This window comes from Carcharodon carcharias, chromosome 23, assembly GCF_017639515.1.
Source record: "Carcharodon carcharias isolate sCarCar2 chromosome 23, sCarCar2.pri, whole genome shotgun sequence".
NCBI lineage: Eukaryota > Metazoa > Chordata > Chondrichthyes > Lamniformes > Lamnidae > Carcharodon > Carcharodon carcharias.
Window position 1 is genome coordinate 51,241,627 of NC_054489.1, and position 20,389 is coordinate 51,262,015.

The 20,389-nt window shown below is 43.4% G+C and overlaps 1 protein-coding gene across 1 annotated transcript in view; it reads right to left on the minus strand.

Moving 5' to 3' along the window:
* LOC121269169 (1-phosphatidylinositol 4,5-bisphosphate phosphodiesterase delta-3-like) overlaps nt 1–20,108 on the minus strand; it is a 36,114-nt gene extending 16,006 nt beyond the window's left edge. Inside the window, exons 1-8 of the mRNA XM_041173687.1 lie at nt 20,068–20,108; nt 18,108–18,333; nt 17,044–17,245; nt 13,611–13,755; nt 9,167–9,319; nt 6,556–6,684; nt 3,682–3,826; nt 1,771–1,887 (exon numbers count right to left, since the gene is read on the minus strand). Of these exons, the coding sequence (XP_041029621.1) occupies nt 1,771–1,887; nt 3,682–3,826; nt 6,556–6,684; nt 9,167–9,319; nt 13,611–13,755; nt 17,044–17,245; nt 18,108–18,333; nt 20,068–20,091 (1,141 nt within the window). The 5' untranslated portion in view covers nt 20,092–20,108. The remainder of the gene's footprint in view (nt 1–1,770; nt 1,888–3,681; nt 3,827–6,555; nt 6,685–9,166; nt 9,320–13,610; nt 13,756–17,043; nt 17,246–18,107; nt 18,334–20,067) is intronic.
* Between the last annotated feature and the right edge of the window lie 281 nt (nt 20,109–20,389).

Consider the following 20,389-nt stretch of genomic DNA (forward strand, 5'->3'; position numbering starts at 1 on the left):
ATGACTCTTCTTCATGTGTTTCTCTTTAGCTCTGAAGAAGGGTCATTTGGACTCGAAACGTTAACTCTGTTTCTCTCTCCACATGTGCTGCTGGACCTGCCGAGCTTTTCCAGCATTTTCTGTTTTTGTTTCAACTAATTTGAGTTTTTTTTGATGCGATAACAGAGAGAGTTGACGAGAGTAAAGCAGTTGATGGGGTGTACATGGACTTACTAACTTCCAAAAAGGGTTTGATAAAGCGTCACAGAAAAGGCTTCAACTTTTCTGAAAAGCCTATAGAATAAAAGGGACAGTGGCATCATGGATATGAAGCTGACTGATTCACAGGAAGCAGAGGACTGGTGAATGGTTGTTTTTCAGGTTGGAGGAAGGTGGCATTTGCCACTGTTTGCCAATCGAACCAGTGCCTTTCTTGATATATATTAATGGCCTAGATTTGGGTGCAGAGGCTACAAGTTCAAAATTTGTGGATGACAAAATAAGGAATGTGAACTGTGAGGATGATAATGATAGACACCACCTTAAACATTCACTCCCCCCACCACATACGGCACAGTAGCAGCAGTGTGTACCATCTACAAGATGCACTGTAGCAACTCACCAAGGCTCTTTAGACAGCATCTTCCAAACCCACGACCACTACCACCAAGAAGGACAAGGACAGCAGATAGATGGGGGAACACCAGCACCTGGAAGTTCCTCTCCAAGTCACTCACCATCCTGACTTGGAAATATATCACTGTTCCTTCACCGTCACTGGGTCAAAATCCTGGAAATCCCTCCCTAACAGCACTGTGGGTGTACCTACACCACATGGACTGCAGCAGTTCAAGAAGGCAGCTCACCAACACCTTCTCATGGGGAATTAGGAATGGCTTAGCCAGTGACACCCACATCTCATGAGTGAATGAATTAAAAAAAATCTTCAAAAGAACCTAGACAGGCTGGTGGATTGGGAGAACAGGTTGACAGTTTAAATTTAACACAGAGAAATGTGAAGTGATGCATTTTGGTAGGAAGAATGGGGATGGGCAATATAAAATAAAAGATGTAATTCTAAAGGGATTGCAGGAACAGTGGGTATATGTGTAATCGTTGAAAGTGGCAGGGCAGGTTGAGAAGGTAGTTAAAAAGGCATACAGGATCCTGGGTTTTATAAACAGTATGATAGACTACAAAGTAAGGATGTTAAGATGAACCTTTATGAAACATTGATTCAGCCTCAGCTGGATTATTGTACCTAGTTCTGGGTACCACACTGTAGGAAGGATGTGAAGGCATTAAAGAAGTTGCAGAAAAGATTTAAGTGAATGGCTCCAGGGATGGGGGACTTCAATTACTTGGATAGATTGAAAAGCTGGGACTGTTTTCCCTGGAGAAGAGAAGAGATATTCAAAGTAATGAGGGGTCTGGGCAATTAAGTAGATGAAGAGAAACTGTCACCGTCGGTGGAAGGATCGAGAACCAGAGAACACCAGTTAAGTTGATTGGCGCAAGAACCAAAGGCAACATGAGGAAAATCTTTTTCCTCTGAGTGGTTAGGATCTGGAATGCACCAGCTGAGAGTGTGGTGGGAGCAGGTTCAGTTGAGGCTTTCAAAAGTGGATTGGGAAGCACCTGAAGAGAAGATGGGGGAATGAGACTGGCTGACTTGTTCTAGAGACTAGCAATGTTACAATGGGCTGAATGGCCTCCTTCTGTGCTGTAACCATTCTATAATTCAGGTATAGACACATGAGAATAACACGTGCAGGTGTGAAAGAGTCTGACCTAGTTGACAACCACCATTCCACATCTCTTGAGGGTTGAAGTTGGAAGAATCGACCCGGGACCCCAATGGATAGACCTTGGAGAGCTGCAAAGTGTTGTGAATGATGAAAGTGGACCCTACAAAAAAGTGAAAAAAATCCTTAGACAAGGATAAAGGGACAAGATAAATTTAATATTTGAAATTATCATGAGCAAGGAACAGCCTCAGCTGTTGCAAACTGGAACTGTTTCATCAAATACAATGCATCCTGGGAAAGTGTAATCACTGTGGCTGACTCAGGCTATGTAGCTACAGTTATTAAAATACATTTTCTAACATAACAGTCACAGATCAGATGTTTGCACAAACTGAGATGCACATCTGGAATTTGGGTGCTGAGGTCAGCATGCTTGATTCTTGCCTGCCCACCATGTTTAAAGCAGGGCTCCTGACTCATCGAAAAGCCAGCCCACAGCCACTGGTGGGGGGGGTCAGGGCAGCTAAATATGATCACCACCCCACTAATCACTCTGTGGCTGCACAAAACATTAGCTCTCTGACTGCTGACTGGTCGCTATGTCTTTCAAAATTTCCTCATTGACCTTCCCCCTCATGAATGCTAACTCGTAGAATGCACTTCAAACATCACTGACAAATTCTCTTGTCTTTCCGCAGCCTCCCCTACACATCCCACCACCCCCCAACTGCCCTGCTCCCCCATCCCCACCAGCCTTTTTTCTTCAGTCACTGGGGTACAGGTACAGACAATTTGTTATTTACAGACCAGTTGCCCCTCAGTGTAGAGAATATATTTCATGGATATTATATCGCAGGCCGGGAATGTGCATTTTTGGGCCAGGTACTCCTGGCGATCACAGGAATTTTTAACTCATCTGAAAAGATTCAAAAATGCACAAGTGAACTGGGATTCAGGGTGAGCAGACTTGGAAATAAATCGGAGAAATCTCACCGAGAGACAGACTGCTGGAGGGATAGGGGAGGTCCAGAAATGGACAGGTTGGGAGATGGATCCATGGATCAGTGGAGAAGAGTAACCCCATTTACATCTTTGTTCTTTTGTTCCACTGATCTGTCAAACCAAAGTCTGTAAGACACTCTCTAGGAAGTACATATTCTGAGCAACCAATTCCTGAACAGACACTTGATGTGTTTTTTTGAAAAACAGATTTCATCCTCAGGGGGTCACAAAGGAATGAATCAGCCAAACCAGGGGAACTTAGTACAAAGCATGAGGTGTTTGGATTGGGACAGCACTGGTCAGAAACATACTCGTATGTTTCAGAGAACTTTGTGTCAATTACAATCATGGGACAGAGACTGCTGTCACCTACTTGGATATTGGAAAACCCATGTCTCCTGCTATAACCTCAACTGAAGCTGGCAGAAGCCCTGTGGGACACCCACTCTCCCCTGACAGGTATGTATATATCCACCTAAACATCACAGGTGAGGGGATCAGGGGCAGGTTAATATGATCACCAACCCCCAATCACTCTGAAGTTGGTCAGTTTTACACAAAGCATTAGCTCTCTTACTGGTTGCTATGTCTTTCAGAAGAGTCCATTGGGACAGGTGTCAGAGGGTGTCAGATGCTCAAAGATGCCCTTCAATGGGGCTACATCATGCTTCACTCCTTCTGGACCTCTTCCCCTGGCTCTACTGGGGGTCTCTGGTGGCCTGCAGATGCCATGTCTAAATTCCTGGCCTCTGGGGACTGACATGTGAATTTTGACCCCCGTCCCACAATTCTTTGACCATTGCTCCTCTCGAGTCAGCTCATTTTGCTTCTCATGCATTGCTAAATCCCAAGGGATCCCAAGGGATCCCACTGAAAAATGTGACAAGGATAATTGGTTCGGACATGACATCTCCAGTGGAACAGGGCCTTTCAGTTCAACATTCATGCTTACCGTTCTCTGCAATCAGTTTCTTGGCCTTGGTTTCGGCAAATGAGGATGTCTCATGGGCAACTTGCCTGCTCCAAGTTTGTTCAAAGCTGTGGAAGTGAGTACTCTGACAGTAAATCACCAGGTCGGACAACTCGCTCGTCAGTTTCTGCAATACCAAGAAAGCTTCATTGGAATATAAACCAAGCTCAAAAAATGAGGGCCATCAATATAAGAAAGTCACTAATAAATCCAACAGAGAATTCAGGAGAAACTTGTGAGGATGTGGAATTTGCTCCCACAGGGGGTGGTTGTGGTGAATAGTATGGATACATTTCAGGGGAAGCGAGATAAACACACGAGGGAGAAAGGATTATAAGGTTATGTTGACGGGGTGAGATGAAGAATTTTGACAGGGGCCCATGTAGAGCATAAGCACCGCTGCAGACCAGCTGATCCATATGGCCTGTTCCTTTCACTGTTGGAACTACTTTGTAACCTAATGTTGAAGGATTGGTTTACAAGCTGTGGCCCAGACGAAGACCCTCATCATTCAGGAATGAATGTTAGGGATTTGGACATGTTTTCAGGAACGTGAACTTGTACCGACTACCCCTTCCCCCAGCTCCCATTCCCCAGTCCAGGATCGACATGTTTTCCAGCCTTTCAGTCTTATTCTGAGCGGTCAAACTCTGTCAACTGGGAGAGAAAAAGCTGCATTTATTTCCTCTGCTGTTTAATCCAGAGTCAGTATTTCCACACAAGACTGGTCAAATCCAGGGAGGCCGACTGTACCTGTGGCTTATGGCCTAAATCCAGAGTTGGGAGCCTTACTGCCCCATTAACCCCAGCAATCATCCCAGTGGACAGCCGACGTTTCAGGTAGAAGGTTCTTTTTTAATATGCAATCATGGTCCTATGACATATAGGGCTATGATGGTCATTTCAGGACAGAGTGTGTTAAAGTGAGCATCATGCACTCTCTGCAGTCCCACCAGCAATGGAACTAAAGAGGCTCCGGAAAGGTCACTTTCAAATATTTTAGTGGGGCCAAGAGAAGTAACAACGAATCTGCCAGTTTGGTCTTGTACCCGCCTGTACCCTTCAGATAGTGCCATCAGCTGAAGCAGGGTTAGAGAGTCTGGCAGGTGTGAATCCGGCAGGGTGGGCTCAGTTCCCTGAAAGGATTCTTTGGGATTCTCATGGAGAATCCGATAACGTGACACTGCGGAATCATGCAGACTCCATATTCTCAGATAGACAGCCTGCTCCTGGGGTTCTCAGATACAAGATTATAGAGAGCTATGTGATACTGCTTTTATAGAATGGGACTACTCGCCTTTGGCTGGAGTGGGGAATGGTCCGGGAATAGCAAAGACACATGTCCCGGAGCGACACAATCAGCACAGCCGGAGAGAAACCCTGAGGGCAGGTTAGGACCAATAGGCATCCAGGGTGGAGAGGGGGAGGGGAGACCAGCAAGGCAGCATTGGGGCCTGGGCTACGTCAGCAATGGTTGGGAGGGTGTTGGGTGAGTATTGGGCTGCCCTGAATCCAATACAGCCAGTTGAGTATGATTATCTATCTGCAGCTGACATTATGTATTTTATTAACAGTACAAATAAATAATAACGTTAAAAACAATTCACAAACAGAAGTTTTGAGATATCAGGAGTGGATGAACAGGAGCTAGGAGCTGATTTAGTTTAAATCTTTCAAGGGAAGCAGGAAGCTAAAAGGCAGCAAAAAGCCAAGAAAAAAATTAAAGCTGAAGGAAACATTAATCCAAACTATTGTCTACCCAGAGAGAAAGAAAAATGGCGGATGGAGGTGTTGAGGAGTTTCAGAAACAAGGGGCACTGGGGTTGTTAAGGCTCCATCATGTGGCAGAAGCATATTATGGCAGCTGCTCATTGAAGTAAGAGGAAATCCCATTGAGATTCGACATGGAGGCACAACGGAACTGGCAATGGACAAGTAAGTGGATTGTTACATTGGCTCCAGTCCTGCAACACCTCAACTTTAAAATTCTCATCCTGGTGCTCAAATCCCTCCATGGACTCATCCATCCCTGTCTCTGTAATCTCCTCCATACCTACAACCCTCCGAGATATCTACATTCCTCTAATTATGGCCTCTTGTAAATCCATCACTATCATTAGTGGCTGTATTGTCAGTTGCCTAGGCCCCAGGCTGCAGGATTTACTCCCTTTATTTCTCTGCCTCTTTCCTCACTTTCCTCCTTTCAACCTCATGCTTTGACCAAGCTAATGGCCATCCATCCTAACATCCCTTTATGTTGCTTGATGTCAGATAGTTGTATTCACCCATAGGATGTGAATGTTGTTGGCTAGGTCAGCATTTATTGTCCATCCCTAGTTGCCCTTGAGAAGGTGGTGGTGAGCTGCCTTCTTGAACCGCTGCGGTCCATGTGGTGTAGGTATACCCACAGTGCTGTTAGGGAGGGAGTTCCAGGATTTTGACCCAGTGACAGTGAAGGAACGGCGATATATTTCCAAGCCAGGATGATGAGTGGCTTGGAGGAGAACTTCCAGGAGGTGGTGTTCCCATCTATCTGCTGCCCTTGTCCTTCCAGGTGGTAGCGGTCAAGAGTTTGGAAGATGCTGTTGAAGGAGTCTTGTGAGTTGCTGCAGTGCCAATCAAGCAGCTGCTTTGTCCTGGATGGTTTGTGGGATTTTCGTACATTAGGGGCACCACATAAGCATAAATTGTTGTTGTGAAACAAATCTACCAAATTTAATAGAAGGTCTAAAAATTCTTCCTCAGCTCCTGCAAGCTCTTGCAATGGGTCTCACTCGAGGGAACACAGAAACAAGTTGTTCGCTCTCCTCTACCCTTCCACTGCCTGCCACAGCCTTTACCCAACTACCCCTTTACCTTTTTGCTCTTCTTTTCATTTTTCATGTTCTCTTCTTCATATTCATCTGCCGTTTCCTCCTGCTGGTCTGATGTGGGCCCGGAGTTCTGTAATTTCTTCCCCTTTATTAAAATCTTCCTCTTGAGTTTCTGCCAAAGAAATGATGTTAGAGGATTGCATCAGCCCTTGGGACAACATGCTTCATTGTTTAGGAAGAGTTCAGATATAAGGAAACATGCATTTGTTTTTAAATAGTTCATCAAAGTTGGCTTAGCTTGTGATTCATTGCATTGTGAAAATAGACTTTCGACTTTTAAAATCCCCTTAGGATGCAAAAGATGGAAAATAAATCATATGGTGTACCCCCCTCATTTGCCTGTTGTTCGAATCGCCAGGTTTGAATTGTATGTGGCACTCTCACCTCTGAATTAGACGCTCATGGACAAAATGTTCCCCCCGCTGGGGGGGAAGTGCAGGGACAGGTGTGGGCAGGCGGCCCTCCGATCAGTGCCCCTGAATGGGCACGCCGCCATTTTTAGTAGGCGGGCTAATTAAGGTGTTTCCTGTGTGCCCGACGTTGGTGGGGGAGGGGGGGGATTCCTAAAATTGGAAGTGCACTCCTGTGTGCGAAGCAGCACTCCGATCCCTCTGAGACTAAGTGCTGCCTCAGGGAGATCGGTTCCCAAAGCAAAACAGTTCCTGTAGTGAAAATTTCATTGACCACCCAAGTCTCCTCATGTGACAACGTCACACGAGTTGGGACACGGACATAACATTAATTAAAAGTGGCTCTTAATTTTTTGACTCAGTAATGAAACCTCATCCCGTCCATGGATGAGGTTTCCTGCTTTTTCAGGTGGCCGCCAATGCTCCTGACCTGCCCTTAAGGTTGGATGGGCAGGTCCACTAATGAGCTTAATTATTTTTGGCCTAAATAGGCCATTGACAGGTCGGCGGTGACACAGCTGACTCAGATGCGCGCCCGCCAAACTGACAATGTGGGGTGAGGTCAGGATGCACGCCCAACGTCACCTCGCGTCATTTTACACATCAGCGAGCGAGCAGGAAGATGCTGGCCCATGAGTTCAAGTCTCCCTCCAGAGACCTGAATACACTCTCCACTGCAGTATTGAGGGAGAGCTGCATGGTTGAAGATTTCATTTCTTATTCATTCATGGGATGTGGGTGTTGCTGGCAAGGCCAGCATTTGTCGCCCATTTCTAGTTGCCCTTGAATTGACTGGCTTACTAGGCCATTTCAGAGGGCAGTTAAGAGTCAACCATGTGGCTGTGGGTCTGGAGTCACATGTAGGCCAGACCAGGTAAGGACAGCAGATTTCCTTCCCTAAAGGACATTAGTGAACTTGATTGGTTTTTATGACAAAAATTGACATTTGTTCTCTGTTGTGGGGTGGCCGAGTTCTACTATTAACGATAGAGTTGATCTGCAGACACTTCTTGGGTAGAAGCATTAAGTTTATTTACAATATATTCAGCAGCAACTACACATGTGCTTTCAACTCCAATTCTATCTCTACCCTGCCTACTGAGGTAGCCTGCGCTACTCTCCTATTGGTTACCACAGATCATGTGATTTTCCTTAACAAGTATTATTCTTAAAAGGTACATTACTCAATAAATAAAACCATAATTATTACACTCTCGTGGTCACCATTACTAAGACTAGCTTTATATTCCAGATTTATTAATTGTGTCTAAATTTCACAAGCTGCCGTGGTGGGATTTGAACCCATGCCCCCAGAGCATTAGCCTGGGCTGCTGGATTCCTAGTCCAGTGACATCACTACTCCACCACCATCTCCCCTAAGGTGCTGTCTTTTGGGAGGGGGGGTTAGGCCGAGGTTCCTTCCGGGCCCGCAGGTGGATGTAAACAATCCCATGGCAATATTTTGAAAAAAATCATGGGCATTCTCCCTGGTGTCCTGGCCAATACTAATCCCTCTATCAACTAAAAGCAGTTGGTGAGCATTTATCTTGTTTTTGTGGAATATTGTGCAAAATGATCTGCCCACTTCACAGAAGTGACTAAAGATCAGAAGGTGTTTCATTGGGTGTGATTTGTTTGAGCTACCCTGATGATGTGACAGGGGCTATGCAGATGCAAGCTCTGTGGTACATTGAAGATGGGGGGAAATAGTCTCAGGACAAGGGGCCTATCATTTAGTCCTGGGATGAAGAAACAGTCCTTCACTCAGAGGGTTGCGATTCCTGTGAATTCTCTACCTCACAGGATTGAGGATACTCCATCGCTGAATATGTTTAAGGCTGGGAGAAACAGATTTTTGGTCCCTCAAGGAATCAAGGAATATGGAGTGTGGGCAGGAAGTGAAATTGAGGCAGGAGATCAGCCACAATCATATTGAATGGCACAGCAGGGAACAAATGGCCTATTCCTGCTCCTACTCCTTACATTCAACGGCTCCTGGGAGTGACCATCTTGAACCATGACTGAGAAATATTCCAATGAACAGTCATATTGGACTCGAAACGTTAACTCTGTTTCTCTCTCCATAGATGCTGCCAGACCTGCTGAGTTTTTCCAGCACTTTCTGTTTTTATTATTGAGACATCACACAGAGAGATACGACACAGTCACTGGCCGCAAGGTTACCTCGGGCGATGGAAGCTCATTCGGGACTTTGTCGCCAATCGGTGCAGTTACCAGCATGTCACCAAGGATCTCCTTTAAGTGCCGGGCCATGACTATTTGCTGTTCCACACCACAGTGATTCTCCAGGGATAGAATAACAGGATACAGAGAAACCTGGGGAGAGAATTCAAGAGAATTCCAGACATCAGCCAACCATAAGCAATCCCAGCAAAGTTAGCATTTAATAAGTACTGTGTGCAGTCTGTGATTACATGGAGTGTCTGAATATACAGCAGCATTTGTATAGCCTGTGATTATACACTGCAATCTGTCATTATACACTAGTGAGCAATATGTATTAGTATGTGATTATGCAGCAGTATGTATCCCAGTAAGAGTCAGCATTTTCAAGAGAGGAGGGAAATTACTGACTCTTAAAGGGATTGGTGTGTTTGCTGAACTAGTTTGGAATGGATCCACTAAATCTAAATGTGAATCACAAGAATGGTAAAAAATGTGTCCAAAGCAGTGGTTTGTGTGGTTTAAAACGTGAAACCTGGGCCTGGATTGTCACTCCCAATGTAGGTATGCAGAGTCAGAGAATCTCTCAGCTCACCACACTCACCTTGGGAAAAAGTATCCCCTTGGGCAGACCTTTTTGTTCTGGGGAGGTGGGTGTGGGATGAAGGCGGGCCTGAACTCCCAGAAATCGATCCGGGGCAATCACAGGAGCTGTCGAGTACCAAGGCGGACTGGTTAACAGGCTTGCCTCGGTTCTCAGGGACCTTATCTCAACTGTGCTGTTAAATATTAGGCCCTCCAACCTCACCACTCACACGCCCTCACCACCCCACCCATTCCCCATGCCCCATCCATGCCCTCCCATACAAACCCATGACCCCTCCCACCCACCCTCATGGCCATTTATAGCCCCTATGCCAGCTTAGTGCTAATTCATTCCAAACCATAACGATAGTGGAGAGAAGACAAACTGGCAGTGGGAAATAGAGAAGTATTAAATGATAAGGAGGATATAAGTAGTATCAAAGTAAATAGAATACTTGGAGAGCTTGCTTGAATTAGAGCAAGCAATTGTAAGTCATTAGATGGGGTCAGAGTAAGGGGGAAAGTAAAAAAGCCTAAATTAGGATTAATGTGCATGTATGTGAATGCACGGAGTGTAGTTAATAAGACTGGTGAACTACAGGCACAGGTTGACAAATGGAATTATGATATTATTGTTATAACAGAGACCTGGCTCAAAGAAGGGCAGCACTGGGGTTTAAATATTCCTGGGTACAAGGTGTTTAAGAGAGATAGGAAAGGAAGAAAGATGAGGGAGTGGCAGCACTGATTAAAGGTGACATTACAGTACTGGAGAGGGAGGATATTCCAGAGGGCTCAAGGACAGAATCTCTCTGGCTAGAGGTAAGGAATAAAATAGGATAATATAGACCACTAATTAGTGGAAGTGATGTAGAGAAACAAGTTTGCAAAGAAATTACAGAGGTGTGAGAATTATAGAGCAATTATAATGGGAAAATTACATTATCCAAATATCGACTGGGATAGGGATAGTTCAAAGGGACAAGAGGGGCGAGAGTTCCTGCAATGTGTTCAAGGTAATTTTCTGCAGCAGTATGTTTCCAGTCCAACAAGAGGGAAGGCACTGTGGACCTGGTTCTGGGGAATAAATAGCCCAAGTGGATCAAAAATCAGTGGGAAAGTATTTAGGGGACAGTGACCAATGTATCATAAAGATTAGGTTAGCCATGGAGAAGGACAAGGAACAATCCAGAGCAGGGATAATTAATTGGAAGAAAGCCAAATTTGATGGGATGAGAATGCATCTGAGTCAAGTGAGTTGGAATCAAATGTTGGCAGAAAAGACAGTGGCTGAACAATGGGCCCCCTTCAAAAAAAAAATTGCAGGAAATGTCAAGGTATATTCCCTTAAAGGCAAAATGTAGGACAAATAAATCCAGAGCACCCTGGATGAGGGGGATAGAAGTGAAGATGAAAAGGAAGAAGTGTGTGTACAGCGGATATCAGGTAGAAAATACAATGGAGAATCAGGCTGAATATAGAAGAACCAGAGGGGAAGTGAAAAAACGAATAAGAAAAGCAAGGAGAGAGGATGAAAAGAGACTGGCAGCGAACATAAAAGAGAATCCAAAGGTCTTCTATAAGCGTGTAAATAATAAAAGGGTGGTAAAAGAAAGAGTAAGACCAATTAGGGACAAAATGGGCACTTGTATGTGGAGACAGGAGTAATAGCGGAGGTATTAAATGAGTACTTTGCATCTGTCTTTACAAAGGAGGAAGATGCTACCCACGATGCTGAGGCAAGAGAGGTAACTGGCACACTAGAAGAATTTACAACTGAGAAGGAAGTGTTAGAAAGGCTATTTTTACTTACAATTAATAGGGTACCAGAATCGGATGAGATGCATCCAAGGGTACTGTGGGAAATGAGAGTGGAAATTACAGAGGCACTGATGATAATCTTCCAGTCTTCCTTAGACACAGGGGAGGTGCCAGAGGACTGGAGAACTGTGAATGTTACACCCTTGTTCAAAAAGGGGTGCAAGGATAAAGCCGGCAACTACAGACCAGTCAGTTTGACTTCTGTGGAGAGAAACTTCTGGAAACAATGGTTCGGGACAAAATCAATAGTCATTTAGACAAGTGCAGGATAATTAAGGAAAGCTAGCATGGGTTCTTTAAGGGAAAATCATGTTTAGCTAACTTGCTGGAATTATTTGAGGAGGTAACAGAGAAGGTTGATAAGGGAAATGCTGTTGATGTGGTGTATATGGATTTTCAATACAGTGCCACACAACAGACTTGTGAGCAAAATTCTAGCTCATGGAATAAAAGGGAAAGTAGGCACTTGAATAAGGAATTGGCTGAGTGACAGGAAACAGAATAGTGATAAATGGTTGTTTTTAAGATTGGAGGAAGGTTTGTAGTAGAGTTGCCCAGGGGTCAGTGTTGGGTCCCAAGGGTCCCATCATTGATATATATATAATGGTCTGTGGTGTTCAGGGCATGATTTCAAAATTTGCAGATGATTGGAGATGATACGAAGATTGGAAACTTGTCAACTATGATGAGGATAGTCTTGAACTTCAAAAGGACATAGACATGTTGGTGGATTGGGCAGGCAAGTGGCAGATGAAATTCAATGCAGAGAAGTGTGAAGTTATTCAGTTTTGAAGGAAGAATATGGAGGGACAGTATAAAATAAAGGGAGAAACTCTAAAGGAAGTGCAGGAACAGAGGGACCTCGGTGTATATGTAAATAGGTTATTGAAAATGGTAGGGCATGTTGAGAGAGCAGCTAATATAGCATATAGTATCTTAGGCTTCATTAATAGGGGCATTGAGTACAAGAGTAAGGAGGTCATGTTGAACTTGTGTAAGACACTAGTTCGGCCTCATCTGGAGTACTGCATCCAGTTCTGGGTGCCATACGTGAGGAAGGATGTGAAGGCATTGGAGAGAACGCAGAAGACATTCACAAGAATGATTCCAGGGATAAAGAACTGTAGCTATGAGGATAGATTGCAGAAGTTGGGACTGTTTTCCTTAGGGAAAAGAAGTCTGAGAGGTGACTTTACAGAGGTATTTACTATTCTGATGGACAGGGTAAATAGTGAGAAACTGTTCCCACTCATGTGAGCATCAACTAGAGGGCAGAGATTCAAAATAATTAGCAAAAGGAGTAAAAGTGATGTGAGGAAAGATTTTTTTCACCCAGAGGGTGTTTGGAGTCTGGAATGAACTTCCTGGGAGAGCGGAGGAGGCAGGTTTGATTGAGGTATTCAAAAGGGAAATGGATTGCAAAAGAAAGAATTGAAGAAAGAATGTGCAAGGCAGGGGAGTGGTACTCGGTGGAATGCTCTTTCAGAGAGCCAGTGCAGACTCAATGGGCCGACTGGCCTCTTTCTGCACTGTAAGGATTCTGTGATTTGATGATAGCACCTAGGTTTATCTCAGTAATCATCCATTGAAACTACAAGCACAGATTTCTTTTTCAGTGCACAGATACAGGGAGGCTGTGTTTTTCAAAATTTACAGGGCTGGCCATTTAAATAACTTCACTATTACAAAGACCTAATCCACCTTTTGCAAGCATTTACATCTACTCTAAAGATTCAAATAGCCCTGCAGAGTTTGGGATTTCTCCATGTGCGTCACATCTTGCTCCCATTCACCTACCAACAAAAATAGGATCCATTGGAAAGGGTTTCCTAGCACCATTTTGGATAAGCCATGGAGTCTCCCTGACTCTGCAGAAATCTAGGCCTTCGTGCCCCTCAGAAGCTAAAATGGGAATGCAGATTTGGAGAATATGATTTTCCAGAGTATCAGATACTGGAAATAATCCCTATCGCCAGACACTGGGAATGATTCACATTGACAGATGCTGAGACACAGGAAATGATTCCTGTTGACTTACCATGAAAGCATAATCCCGGATGGTTGTGATGACATCTTTGAAGAGGATTTTTGAGGTGAAGGTGTATCCGTGATAGATCATTGGCTCCCCATTTGGCCCCTCCCAGCAGTCCAACTCCACACAGCGACAGCCCCTCAGGAGAGCTCTGAAAAACCAGAGTCACCCAGAGTCACACACTAAACATCAGAATATTAAAAAATTACTAAATTAACAACACCATTCCTCTCATTAGGTGAAATGTGTGGGCAAGGTAAGAACATTATCATCTATGAGAGAACTGTACCAAGCAACTTATCTTTACAAAAAGCAAAATACTGCAGATGCTGGAAATCTGAAATAAAAACAGAAATTGCTGGAAACACTTAACAGGTCTGGCAGCATCTGTGGAGAAAGAAACAGAGCTAAAGTTTCAGGTTGATGAGCTTTCATCAGAACTGAAGAAAGTTAACTTCTTATCTTTGGTGATTTCCATCTCTATATCATGTTCTCTCCCCTCGAGCTCACTCTTCTCCAGTCCAATCTCTCCCTGAATAAACTAATTTTCACAACTACCTCTTTGACCTCATTATCTCATGTGGCCTCTCTATTCCCGAATCTCAATCATCGGTAAATCCATCTCCAATCACATTCCTGTATGTTCCTTCCAAGCCCACTTTTGCTTCAGCTGCACCTGAATAAAACTCTTGCTCAACTCAATTACCTCTGGCTTATCCATTCTTGTAGCTATGACATTTCTGTCGCCACTGATCTGCCCTTCACCTCGACTTTTGGGTTCTTGTCCCCATCAAATCCCCTGGCACGATCCTCATCTCCACTCCTTTAAGTCCAAAGGACACAAGCTTAAACAGATGTGGCAGAAAACTGGTTTAGCCATTCACCACCAGATCTGGCTGGACCACTTAAAACAGACTCTGCTTACCAGACTCTGCTTTGCTCACTCAAAACTGTTCATGACTCTAAAATCATCCTTGCATTCAAAGATAATCCCCAACTTCTCTTCTCTGCTGCAAGCCTTCAACCCTTCTTAAATCCTTTTCCCCCTCCACCTTCAAATCATATTACAAGTGCAAAGAGCCCATGAACATCTTTTTCACTAAGATTGAGACCATTTGCTGCTTCTCTCTCTTCTGCTAGCCCACTGAACGCAGGGTCTTCTAAAATCCAAGCCTCACCCCCACCACCGCCCTGACAGTTGTATATCAATTGTGTTTAATTATATGCTGGAGGACGGCATTGACTGGGTTTCACTTGAGGTACACACTGAGACTGTGTGGTTGAGTTAGGAGGTACATTTTGTTTTATTAACTCATGGGATCTGGGCATCACTGGCTAGGCCATCATTTATTGCCCTTCCCTAATTGCCCTTGAGAAGGTGGTGGTGAGATGCTGTCTTGAATCGTTGCAGTCCATGTGGTGTAGGTACATACACAGTGCTGTTAGGGAGGGAAATATATGCTTGCAATGCTCTCTCCATAAACAAATGTTAAACTGAGTAAACGTTGGCTCCAGCATCAGCCTACACCCACTGGCTTTCTGGAATATAACCCATTCTCTCCTATTCCCCTCATGCCCTCACAATACAGTACTCCCTCTGGGATCTCACAAAATCTCTGTACGGCTGAAGCATAATTGCCTCTGTTCCTTGGAAGCACCTTTCCCCACCAGGAGGACTTCAGTGAATCAGCCTCATAAAGTAACATAAGCAGATGCAACACTTTACAACTATCAACAAATAAAGAATGACTGAAAAAGCAAGAGCAGTGCTAAATCATACAGGAATTGTGTAGTTTATTCAAGATTTTAAATAATTTATAAATGTATAATTTATAAATGCTATTTATAAATAGCAATGAGACGTGAATAACTTGAGGTAATATGAAGCCTTTGCCCAAATAACAGAATCATTGAATGGTTACAGCAGTTACAGGAGGAGGCCATTTAGCCCATTGGGTTGACACCAGCTCTTTGCAAGAGAAACCCTTTCTCCTGCCATTTCTGCATAGTCCCACAATTATTTTCAGGTATTTAAAGAATTCCTTTTTTAAAGCCACTAACCTAGCAAAGCCATAGAGAAGCTAATGACAACTGATGTTCCACAAGGATTGGTGTTGGGATTGTTGTCTTTCACTATTTACTTGGGAATCGGGAGTACATTCAGGGGGTGTGGTTAAAACTGTGGAGGACCGAGACATCAGTAAACTTGTACAATGGGAACATAATTTGCAAATGAGCTTCTCATGTAGACAAAAATTGTGAGGTGGTAAGTTTTGATAACAAGGACAAGGAGATCACATACTCCTTGGAAATTGTCTAAATGGGGTAGAGGGATTGGGGGTAAAGATATACAAATCATTAAAAGTAGTGACACAGATAAATAAGGCAATACCAAAACAAGCAAAGCACTGGGGATTGTTTCTAGAATGCCAGAACTAAAAAGCAGAGATGTTCTGCGAAACTTGTATTGAACCTTTGTTAGATTACATTTGGAGCACTGTGAACAGTTCTGCTCTATTATACAAAAGGATATAGATGCACTGGGAATAGTGCAAAAAAGATTTGTGAGGATGATACCAGAATAGGAGGTTTTACCTATCAGGGAAGATTAAACAGGCTGGGGCCCTATTCTCTAGGGAAGAGGTGATGCGGGGGTGACCTGATAGATATCAGGGGGATGTAAAGAAGATGTTTGCACTTGTGGGTGAGGCCAGCAGACCAAAGGCCATAAATACAACTTAGTCACAAATTGAACCAACTGGGAAATCAGCAGAAAATTCTTCTGAAAGAAAGACAGAAAGACTTAGATTTTATAGCACTTTTCATGACCTCAAGATGTCCCAAAACACTTTCCAGCCAATTTGAAGTGTATAGCCACTGTTGTGATGTAGGAAAGGCCATGGCCAATTTACACACAGTACACTCCTACAGACAGCAGCATGATCAGATAATCTGTTCTTGTTTTGTCAACTGAAGGACAAATATTGGTCAGGACTCCAGGGGATAATACCCTTGTTCTTCATCAAAATAGTGCAATGTGATCTTGTATGATCAACCTGAGACTGCAAACCAGGTCTGGTTTAATGTCTCATCTGAAAGGTGGCACCTCTGACAGTGAAGCACTCTCTCAGTACAGCACTGGTGTGTCAGCCTAGATTTTTGTACTCAAGTTGCTGGTGTGGGTCTTGAACCCACAACCTACCCAGAGTGTGGTTAGAATGTGGATCTTGCTACCACAGTGAGTAGTTGAGGTGAATAGCATAGTTTGTCTGTATCCGGATTCCCTTGAAACAAGCAGGAGAAAGTAACAGAAGGTTATATTGACAGAGTTAGATGAAGAAAGGTGGGAGGAGATTCACATGGAAAATAAACACAATCATGGACCTACTGGGCTGAAAAATTGCCTGTTTCTGTGCACTATGTAATACTATGCAATTACCTAATGTAGGCCTCAGTACTACTTGGTCCTCCCAGCTGGTCCTCCATCAGATAGGTGTTATGGGAAGTAGAAATGAAGTAGTGGCTGAGTGGCTGGGTCATGTCTTGGAAAACCTGGTCATGGCTGGAGTTAAACACGTCCCCATCAGGAGACAGCAGGTACATCAAGAAGCCTTCTTGGGTTAAGAGCTGGTTCTGCTTGGCTGAAAGAAAACAAATTCAAGATTACTATTACTCAGAAAGTGCTGCAGGGCTAAATCCTAGTACTGCCAGTCCTAGGCATCATTCAACATGCCAAACCCAGCTTCTCAAGGACCAGAGAATTGGCCATAACTTGGGAGGATTCTAGAGTTTGGCGGGGCAGGATAAAAGGGTCATAGAATGCAGCCGCACTAAGTCAGTCCTGGGTCTGGACATTCAAGGGCCAGGGGCCTGCAGTTCTGCAGCAATTGGAAGGTGAGTCTAACATCTGAAAGCACAAGGAACCTATAAATTAGAAGCCCCACACCAACCCTCCAACCCCACCCTCATCACAAACACACTGCAAGAACTATGTTGGTTGTAAAATGGACAACTCCCCCAGTTTCCAGACTGAAAGGTCAATTCTGTAACCCATAACCTCAACAATAAGCTATTCGCAGTAAACACCCACTAATTTCTGCCCCACATTCACAACTCTCAGATCCTGAGTACACCTCCCAATCCTGCTATCTTATGCCCAAACGTCCCATTAGCCCAAAAGCACCTTCTCCATTTCTCCCACATAATTATGAGGAAATATATTCTTAAAGGAACCGACCAAGTTAGCAGCTAAGCCTCACAACTGTACTTTGGATCCCATACCTTCCTAACAGCACCGTGGTTACCTCCACACTGACTGCAGCGGTTCAAGGTAGCAGCTCACTACTACCTTCTGAAGGGCATTAGGGATGGACAATAAGTGCTGGCCTAGCCAGTGATACCCACATCCCATGGATGAACAATTTGAAAAATCACTGCCACAAAACATCGGCCTACTGTTCAAAATGAGTTGAACACATGGGGGGCCTTCAATATTTGCCTTACCATTATCATTAAGTCCGTATTTCTGCATGATGCTCAAACACATTTCCTTTGTAACCATCTCCTTCTGTTCCTTTAAGAAATTTTCCATCTCACCAACAGTCAGCCACTGTTCCCTTCCCAAGAAACGTTGAAAGATTTCCTCCAACTCTGGTCTTTGCATCAGGAGATTGCAGAACTCCTCGATCTCCTGCTCTTCCAATTTATTTGTTTTGGATTTGTCACATCGCTAAACAAAGAGAGGTAAGGTTTTCTTAGGTTTAAAGGTGCTGAGGAGATGGATTTACCTGAAAGAATTATTAATACAAGAAACATTAAAAGCACTTCATTCAAAGCTGCATGCCTGTAGTCATTCCCGGTTAGAGATCCAGAATGAGTTTCGGCCAACCTGCCATAGTTCAGTGCTATAAGGGATCTGTTTTTGTTTAGGGTACAAGCCACGACAAAGCAATAGTCATGTTGTGCAGCCTCACTAAAGAGGACAAGGTGATTTAATGGGCTTGTGTGTTATGTATTAATTAAAAATAACCAGAACCATATTAACATGTTAACAGCTAAACATTATGAGCGTTACAAATGGTACAACATGCAAAAGTTCAATGAGACATCAACTTCTCACTTCAACCAGTATGAGTTTCGAGCTCTGCACTTACAACTCTTCCCTCTGTGACCGTGTGTCTGTACCTGTAATCTCACAGACACTCTATGTAGCAGGTAGTACTATATGATTTTACAAACTTTGAACTAACATCTCATCGTTTCCTAGCTTGAGCTCATTTAAAGGGGTTTGGATTTGGAATATCCTGTGAAAACACAATGTTTATTTAACCTATTAGGGAGCAAAAGACAAACATAACCTTGGCTACTCAATTTATTTAGTGACTCTGGCCATTAACTGCTAGGTAACCTTTTTTTATTCATTCATGGGATATGGGCATCGCTGGCTAGACCAGCATTTATTGCCCATCCCTAACTGCCCTTGCATTTAAGAGTCAACTACATTGCTGTGGGTCTGGAGTCACATGTAGGCCAGACCAGGTAAGGACAGATTTCCTTCCCTAAAGGACATTAGTGAACCAGATGGGTTTTTACAACAATCGGCAATGGTTTCATGATCATCAATAGACTTTTAATTCGAGATTTTTTTAAATTGAATTCAAATTTCACCGTTTGCTATGATGGGATTCAAACCGGGTCCCCAGAGCATGACCCTTGGGTCTCTGTGACAACAGGACTAGGCCACCACCTCCCCACTCTAACTACATTTATTCAAATCTATTAAATGTTCTTGTATCCAACTTTAGCCTTCAGTTGTGATGTTGCAACCAATAAATGGTTATTAGTGCATGACCAGTTGTCTGACTCTGTCCTTGATTGTGTAACAGGAAGGATTGAGTTAATTCATCTACTTTGTAGCTTATTTATATTCTAATCAAAAGGTCAAATTCTAAAATTTTAATTCAGTGTAAACCAGATAGTGTGTAAAGGCAATTCTGTGAGCTGGCTGAGGTATTACTCATTCCCAGGCCTAAACAGAGGGTTCCTTACTAAAGGAGAAATTAAGTGAGTTAAAATTCATCTAGTTCATTGACATAGATTTGTTGGAATGCCAAAACCCAATGTTCTTATATTCAGACAGATATTGTCATTCCTTCATCATCACTGGGTCAATAATCTGGAATTCCCGAGCTAAAACCATTATTGGAATAATCTTCACCAGGATAGCAAGGAACATGTCCACCTCCAGCTTCTTGCAGCAGTAGGACTACATAATAAATGCAACCCTGTCAACATTGCTCAGATCCCAAAAACACATTTTAAAAAACTAATTAAACTGAGATAAATATACTGCGAGGTAACAGGACTCATAATCAGAGCCACATGTCTGAACTTGTAAATATTTATAATGAGTCAAAACATAATGGTTTTGGGACAAAACTTGGTCTAACTTGTTATAACATACCATTAAGGGATTGCAGCATGACATTACTAGGAATGAAGTGCATCATGCGACCCAGTTATAGTTTCGCTTTTGCTTTCAGCAGAGCACACACACACAGCTCTGCAGCTCTGACGTTTTCAAGCTTTTTCGTTATATATAACTGTTCATAAGTGCCTAGAATTACTAAATGACCACATAACATGTTTAGCCAATCCCTTATGAGTGAATGGTGCCTTTATATCATTATAAAAACACAACATAACTCTACAAATTTTTCGCCCTTCAGGAACACTATCTTACTACCTCCCACCCTCCCCCTTCAGGAAAAAAAATCTCCTACAAA